The sequence below is a fragment of the Lampris incognitus genome, chromosome 3 (assembly GCF_029633865.1).
Source record: "Lampris incognitus isolate fLamInc1 chromosome 3, fLamInc1.hap2, whole genome shotgun sequence".
Classification (NCBI taxonomy): domain Eukaryota; kingdom Metazoa; phylum Chordata; class Actinopteri; order Lampriformes; family Lampridae; genus Lampris; species Lampris incognitus.
The window spans coordinates 60,443,585-60,452,011 of NC_079213.1; the positions used below are offsets into that span (position 1 = coordinate 60,443,585).

General features: G+C 50.8%; 1 protein-coding gene across 1 annotated transcript; it reads left to right on the top strand.

The window, feature by feature from the left end:
• Positions 1-2,815: 2,815 nt before the first annotated feature.
• On the top strand, positions 2,816-7,897 carry LOC130110635 (diencephalon/mesencephalon homeobox protein 1-A-like). Its single transcript, XM_056277794.1, has 4 exons — positions 2,816-2,969; positions 3,809-3,987; positions 6,018-6,498; positions 7,482-7,897. Exons 1-4 carry the CDS (start codon positions 2,816-2,818, stop codon positions 7,895-7,897), a joined length of 1,230 nt encoding a protein of 409 aa, XP_056133769.1.
• The last annotated feature ends 530 nt before the right edge of the window (positions 7,898-8,427 follow it).

Genomic DNA, 8,427 nt, shown 5'->3' on the forward strand with positions numbered 1-8,427 from the left:
GCGAGGGTCTAACGACAGGATGTTGTGTTGCTGTAAAGCCCCTGAGGCAAATTTGTAATTAGTGACATTTGGCCTATACAAATAAAATTGACTTGACATGGTAATTGGCGGGTTGCCGGTTCGATCCTTGGCTCGTCCTTGCAAAAATACCGAGGTGTCACTCAGCAAGACAACTGCGCCGATGAGGTTCTTGTTACCTTGCATGGTTGTGTTATTCACTATCTGTAAAGCACCTTGAGTGACTTTTACAACTAGAAAGGTGCCATGTAAATGCAATCCATCTTAACGTCGCTGTTATGACGCCGACTGCCTGAGTGAACAGTCCAGGTTTGAACCAGGTGGCGCGTCTCATTCCTGACTGAACAGTCCATGTTTGAACCAGGTGGCGTGTCTCATTCCTGACTGAACAGTCCAGGTTTGAACCAGGTGACGTGTCTGTTTCCTGACTGAACAGTTCAGGTTTCAACCAGGTGACGTGTCTCATTCCTGACTGAACAGTCCAGGTTTGAACCAGGTGACATGTCTGTTTCCTGACTGAACAGTTCAGGTTTCAACTAGGTGACGTGTCTCATTCCTGACTGAACAGTCCAGGTTTCAACCAGGTGACGTGTCTCATTCCTAACTGAACAGTCCAGGTTTCAACCAGGTGATGTGTCTCATTCCTGACTGAACAGTCCAGGTTTGAACCAGGTGACGTGTCTGTTTCCTGACTGAACAGTCCAGGTTTCAACCAGGTGACGTGTCTTTTTCCTGACTGAAAAGTCCAGGTTTCAACCAGGTGACGTGTCTCATTCCTGACTGAACAGTCCAGGTTTGAACCACGTGATGTGTCTCATTCCTGACTGAACAGTCCAGGTTTCAACCAGGTGACGTGTCTGTTTCCTGACTGAACAGTCCAGGTTTCAACCAGGTGACGTGTCTTTTTCCTGACTGAACAGTCCAGGTTTAAACCAGGTGACGTGTCTGTTTCCTGACTGAACAGTCCAGGTTTCAACCAGGTGACGTATCTGTTTCCTGACTGAACAGTCCAGGTTTCAACCAGGTGATGTGTCTCATTCCTGACTGAACAGTCCAGGTTTGAACCAGGTGACGTGTCTCATTCCTGATTGAACAGTCCAGGTTTCAACCAGGTGATGTGTCTCATTCCTGACTGAACAGTTCAGGTTTCAACCAGGTGACGTGTCTCATTCCTGACTGAACAGTCCAGGTTTGAACCAGGTGATGTGTCTCATTCCTGACTGAACAGTCCAGGTTTCAACCAGGTGACGTGTCTCATTCCTGACTGAACAGTCCAGGTTTGAACCAGGTGATGTGTCTCATTCCTGACTGAACAGTCCAGGTTTCAACCAGGTGACGTGTCTCATTCCTGACTGAACAGTCCAGGTTTGAACCAGGTGACGTGTCTGTTTCCTGACTGAACAGTCCAGGTTTCAACCAGGTGATGTGTCTCATTCCTGACTGAACAGTCCAGGTTTGAACCAGGTGACGTGTCTGTTTCCTGACTGAACAGTCCAGGTTTCAACCAGGTGACGTGTCTTTTTCCTGACTGAACAGTCCAGGTTTCAACCAGGTGACGTATCTCATTCCTGACTGAACAGTCCAGGTTTGAACCAGGTGACGTGTCTCATTCCTGACTGCACAGTCCAGGTTTCAACCAGGTGATGTGTCTCATTCCTGACTGAACAGTTCAGGTTTCAACCAGGTGACGTGTCTCATTCCTGACTGAACAGTCCAGGTTTCAACCAGGTGACGTGCCTCATTCCTGACTGCACAGTCCAGATTTCAACCAGGTGATGTGTCTCATTCCTGACTGAACAGTTCAGGTTTCAACCAGGTGACGTGTCTCATTCCTGACTGAACAGTCCAGGTTTCAACCAGGTGACGTGTCTCATTCCTGACTGAACAGTCCAGGTTTGAACCAGGTGACGTGTCTCATTCCTGACTGAACAGTCCAGGTTTGAACCAGGTGACGTGTCTCATTCCTGACTGAACAGTCCAGGTTTCAACCAGGTGACGTGTCTCATTCCTGACTGAACATTCCAGGTTTCAACCAGGTGACGTGTCTCTTTCCTGACTGAACAGTCCAGGTTTCCACCAGGTGACGTGTCTCATTCCTGACTGAACAGTCCAGGTTTAAACCAGGTGACGTGTCTCATTCCTGACTGAACAGTCCAGGTTTGAACCAGGTGACGTGTCTCATTCCTGACTGAACAGTTCAGGTTTCAACCAGGTGACGTGTCTCATTCCTGACTGAACAGTCCAGGTTTCAACCAGGTGACGTGTCTCATTCCTGACTGAACAGTCCAGGTTTCAACCAGGCGACGTGTCTGTTTCCTGACTTAACAGTCCAGGTTTGAACCAGGTGACGTGTCTCATTCCTGACTGAACAGTCCAGGTTTCAACCAGGTGACGTGTCTCATTCCTGACTGAACAGTCCAGGTTTGAACCAGGTGACGTGTCTCATTCCTGACTGAACAGTCCAGGTTTCAACCGGGTGACGTGTCTCATTCCTGACCGAACAGTCCAGGTTTCAACCAGGTGACGTGTCTCATTCCTGACTGAACAGTCCAGGTTTCAACCAGGTGACGTGTCTCATTCCTGACTGAACAGTCCAGGTTTCAACCAGGTGACGTGTCTCATTCCTGACTGAACAGTCCAGGTTTGAACCAAGTGACGTGTCTCATTCCTACTGAACTGTCCAGGTTTCAACCAGTGTATGTGTCTAATTCCTGACTGAACAGTCCAGGTTTCAACCAGGGTATATGTCTAATTCCTGTTCTTCTTCTTCTTCCTCTGTGTGCACAGCGCGTCCGTCATGCAGCACTACGGGGTGAACGGCTACTCCCTCCACGCCATGAACTCCCTGAGCGCCATGTACAACCTCCACCAGCAGGCGGCGCAACAGGCCCAGCACGCACCCGATTACAGGCCCTCCGTGCACGCGCTTACCCTGGCGGAGAGATTAGCTGGTAAAAAAAAATACCCTCCCTTTGCCCCCTTTGCGCTCCAGATGTTACTGATTCAAAGTTGAGACATGAGGCGTGGACTCCAGTGGCGGCTGGCCAGTACGGGGCGGCGCCCCCTTTAGATATCAAGAGATGAAAATCGACTTAAACATGTTAATTATAATTTAGTTGTTTAATAATAATGATGAAATAAAAGTGTTGTCAGTCTGTGAGCACCTGTCAGAAGCACTAAATATTGGTTCAAATGGTGTTTGGTTGGTTTCTGTCTGAATACATATACTTCCTGTCTGAATACATATACTTCCTGTCTGAATACATATACTTCCTTGGTGAGGGACGCCGGCCAAACCATACCTTATGTAAGCCCTCAAACTTGTGGCGAGCAGGTGACCTGAGGCTGCTGTCTGATTGGTTTCTTAGGATTTTCCAGGGGCGCAGTTCTGTGTGCCCCAGACACTCCCACTTTTATTGGCAGCGAACCGGTATTGTTTTAATGTGTTTTTGATCTAATGTGATTGGACAATTCTTGTGGCTGTCAATCATGTTCACACCCACCACCACGCCTTGTCTCGACTGTCAATCACCCACCGTCTACCAGCCCTGATAACATCTGTAGGCCACGTTGTCCTTCTTAATAACTCTGTGACTGTGTGGACATTAAAGCAGCTGTCAGGTGGGCTGCGCCGAGGTAAACTGCCCCCCCACATTTTTTTTAGCACCAGCCGCCACTGGTGGACTGCATGAGCGCACTGATAGGTTGCCAAAATAATGCCGAGTTTCTGGTTCGTCCCTTCAGTTAAACTGCTCCTGTTTCTTGTTTCTCAACGGTTGCACGTTTCAAGACATCATCCTCGAGGCCCGGTATGGCTCGCAGCACCGGAAGCAGCGGCGCAGCCGCACGGCCTTCACCGCCCAGCAGCTGGAGGCTCTGGAGAAGACCTTCCAGAAGACGCACTACCCGGACGTGGTGATGCGAGAGCGCCTGGCCATGTGCACCAACCTGCCGGAGGCTCGTGTGCAGGTGAGGACGTATAGTATGCCTCGCGACGGTGATGTTTCACTGGTGCTGCCTTGTTCGTCTGTGTTGCCCTGTTTCTTGACGGACAGATTAATACATTAATAAACCACAGGGTGTGTTCGGACCCTCACACAGCCAGCACTTCCGGTTGGTCCTATCTTTCACTCCACGTTCAGCAGTGAACAAGCTGCGTTAGGGCCGCAAACTGATTTTATCTATCTATCTATCTATCTATCTATCTATCTATCTATCTATCTATCTATCTATCTATCTATCTATCTATCTATCTATCTATCTATCTATCTATCTATCTATCTATCTATCTATCTATATATATATATATATATAGTGCATGCCGATAAACATTTATAATGAATGAACCAAACTGCAAATACTGTTTTTCTAAACACTTCGTGTCCAGGTTAGATTGCTGCTCCTCGTCCAACGCCAGTGAAAACACGAAACAGTCCGGGTGGCGTCTGTTACGTTGCCTACCAACACGAGGGTCGCCGGTTCGAATCCCCGTGTTATCTCCGGCTTCGCCTGGCGTCCGTACAGACACAATTGGCCGTGTCTGCGGGTGAGAAGCCTGATGTGGGCATGTGTCCTCTTCGCTGCACTAGCGCCTCCTCTGATCGGTTGGGGGCGCCTGTTTGGGGGGGGGGGGTAGCGTGATCCTCCCACGTGCTCCGTCCCCCTGGTGAAACTCCTCACTGTCAGGGGAAAAGAAGCGGCTGGCGACTCCACATGTATGGGAGGAGGCATGTGGTAGTCTGCAGCCCTCCCCGGATCAGCAGAGGGGGTGGAGCAGCGACCGGGACAGCTCAGAACAGTGGGGTAATAGGCCAAGTACAACTGGGAGGAAAAGGGAAAGAAAAAAAAGCAGAACCTTTGGAATCAGCTTATCAAAGGAAAAAGTCCCCGACGGGTTTGATGAGTAATGTTGTCGAGTGAAGTAGTGAAATCCTCACTGCGCACTATATCCCACAGCACGCGCACGACCCACAATACATTGCGCTCTAGCTTGTTTCATTGTCCGTCAAATCCTCTGCGGTAGTGTTGAGGGACGTAATTTCCACCATGGGGAACGTGGTTTAGCGCCTTTGGAGCGGATCAGATTATTTGAAAGCGTGCTAGGCTGTAGCTGTTCCCTTCACCCGCTGGTGTCATGACACGTGACTAGGCGGATAAAGATGAACCCTCCGCATCACTGACTCCCCGGATACACCGACGGTCCGTTAACAACTGTAGGTGTTTTTCACGTGCTGCAACCCGGGATCACGCCAAAGCGTGTAATACCCCCGCCGGTCCAGTGGCGCCGGCAGCCGTAATCCTGTACGCACGGCGCGTCCGTGCGCTATTAGCCAGTGACGTTAACACCAATCATCGGCCTTCAAATGTATTTGCGTCAAACGGCGTGAGTGGGAAAAAAAACGAACAAAAGCATAAAAAAATCACACACGGTGCGCACAGGATTACGGCTGCCGGCCCAACGTGTCAGTGTCACGGTTTGCCTCGCTCAGGCGTGAAAAGTACATGCGTGTATGACGGTGCAGTGCCAGCAGGGGGCGATGATTAAGAGGTGAAAGCAGGATAGGGTTAGGTTTAGGGTTAGGGTTAGGGTTAGGGTTGGGGTTAGGTTTAGGGTTAGATTTAGGGTTAGGGTTAGTATTAGTGTTAGGGTTAGGGTAGGGGTTATGGTTAGGTTTAGGTTTAGGGTTAGGGTTAGGGTTGGGGTTAGGGGAGGGATTTTGGAAAATGCTTGATGCGTCTTTTCCTGCGTGGGGAGTTGCTGGCATTGGGTTAATCATCGCCCCCTGCTGGCACTGCACCTTCATACATGCATGTACTTTTCACGACTGAGCGAGGCAAACCGTGACGCCGACACGTTGGACCGGCGGGTTCGTCACACACTTTGGCGTGATGCGGAGAGACAGGGAGAAGGTTGAAAATTGGTGAATTGACTCTTTAAGCCATGACATTAAAAAGAAAGGGGGGGGAAGAACTCAATGTGTTCAAAATCTTCCTGCCAGGTGTGGTTCAAAAACCGTCGTGCCAAGTTCCGCAAGAAGCAGCGCAGCCTGCAGAAAGAGCAGCTCCAGAAACAGAAGGAGGCGTCGGCGGGCCCCGAGGGCTCCCAGCAGGATAACAAGGTTGACCCCACCAGTGGCAGCACCACCGCCACAACCACTGCCGCCGCCACCACCACTGCCACCCTGCTTCCTGAGGCCCGCACTCCTCCCCCACCCTCTTCCTCCATCTCCTCGCAGTCTGAGACGGAGCGGCTGGCCGCGGCACCGCTCCACCCTGGGGAGATGAGCGTGGAGGTAAATGTCACCTCACCCGAGCCCTCAGACAGCGAGTCGGCGCTGGAGGATAACGCCGACAGGGAGAAGGAAGAGGAGGAACCAAGAGGGGGGATGAGGGTGGAAGCGAGGGAGGAGATGCTGGGAGAGGCGGGGGTGCAGCCAGGGGACAGTTCTCCACCCTGCAAACATCTCAGCCCGATGCCAGGTAGGAACACCTCTTCCTCTTCCTCCTTCATGCTGTTATTCAACTGTCATCTTTATTGTCTGTTACCTGACGTATGAAGTGTGTCGAGTCAGCTGACGAAGCAAACAGCATAATGTTTCTGGTAGAAAACACAAGAGAAGCACACGAACCAAGTTCATCTTTCTCTAAGATTCCAATTGTTAATTTTTTTGGCATACACTTCCCAGGAGTCATTTCAAAACAGCTAACTTCCGGTTCGAATCCCCGCGTTACCTCCGGCTTGGTCGGGCGTCCCTACAGACACAGTTGGTCGTGTCTGCGGGTTGGAAGCCGGATGTGGGTATGTTCCCTGGTCGCTGCACTAGCGCCTCCTCTGGTCGGTCGGGGCGCCTGTTCGGGGGGGGGACTGGGGGGAATAGCGTGATCCTCCCACGCGCTACGTCCCCCTGGTGAAACTCCTCACTGTCTGGAGAAAAGAAGCGGCTGGTGACTCCACATGTATGGGAGGAGGCACGTGGTAGTCTGCAGCCGTCCCCGGATCAGAAGACGGGGGAATTGGCCAAGTACAATTGGGGAGAAAAAGGGGGTAGAAAAACTAAAAAATAAAAATAAAAATACCCCCCCCCCCAAAAGAAATAAACAAAACAAAAACCCCACTAACCAATTTGTCCACCACAACATCAGCACACAGAGCATTTGTTCTGCCTGTCTTCTCTAGTGGACCGCCTGCTGCTGGCTGACCTAAAACCTGTGCAGCACCTGGGATTCTTGGTGGGAATGTCGCCACAGACACACGTTTTTATTTTTCTGCAATACTGCAAATGTAAAGGTTTTCACCAGTGGCTGATACGCTGCAGCATGTTTGTGTCACCTCAGTTAGTGAAAGAAGGCAGCTTACCGGACATTTATCTAAGTGAGAATCTTGGAACCTGCCAGTTTACATGTGCATGTTTGTGCAGAGAGTCTTCTAAATCCCCCTGCTGTCCTTTCTCCCTGTCTGTCAGACTCTCCGCTGGGCTCCCCAAGTCTCCAATCCTCCAACAGCGTGAGCAGCGCGTTGTCCCAGAGCAACTCCTATGCCTCCTCTCCCTTAAGCCTCTTCCGGCTGCAGGAGCAGTTCCGGCAGCACATGGCCGCCACCAACAGTTTGGTGCACTACCCGTCCTTCGACATGAGCGCACCGACCTCATTGCCCTACTTGGGCATGAATGTCAACATGCCACCCCCCCTGGGCTCCCTCCCTTGCCAGTCGTACTACCAGTCCCTCTCCCAGGCCCAGCAGGTGTGGAACAACCCGCTCCTGCAAGCCCCAGGCAGCCTCCCCGCCAGCCTCAACAGCAAGACCACCAGCATTGAGAACCTTCGCCTGCGGGCTAAACAACACGCAGCCTCACTGGGTCTGGACACTCTCCCCAACTGATCATCACAGGCTGCTCTGACGCACCACTCCCCTTCTATTTGGCCTACACATCGGCACTGCAGGGGCATGAAAGCTCAATAACAAGTGCACACCAGAGTATAGAACGTGTACCTCAGCACAGGGATGGGATGGATGCAGTGCAATAGAAGCTCATACTAGGATGCTGACGGACATTATAAATAACAAGTAAAAAAATCATCCTGGACTCTTGAAAACTGCAGTTGGACTTTTGGACTATCCCACACAGCTGGGGAGGCCTGCTTGTATGTGACATCAATGAAACTTCCCATAAACTACTACTACTATCATCACTACTACTACTACTACTACTACTACTACTACTATCTCCTCACCATCTGAGCCAACATTAGTGAAGTCAGGGCCAAAGGCCTGACTCACACGGCCCGTCCTCTTATACCAGGGACAATTATGACTCCGATATCCTCTGGGATAATCCTGCTAGAACTTCCAAACATGAACTCTGCATGCCCCCCTCTGAGACGTGGATTACAGCAAAACACATTTGTCAT

What these genes read in the sequence shown, in the direction of transcription:
- LOC130110635 (XM_056277794.1), top strand. Translation starts at nt 2,816, where the DNA reads ATGCAGCACTACGGGGTGAACGGCTACTCCCTCCACGCCATGAACTCC. An exon ending in CCTGGCGGAGAGATTAGCTG is followed by an intron (nt 2,970 to 3,808) that starts GTAAAAAAAAAT and finishes GCACGTTTCAAG; the next exon opens with ACATCATCCTCGAGGCCCGG. An exon ending in TGCCGGAGGCTCGTGTGCAG is followed by an intron (nt 3,988 to 6,017) that starts GTGAGGACGTAT and finishes TCTTCCTGCCAG; the next exon opens with GTGTGGTTCAAAAACCGTCG.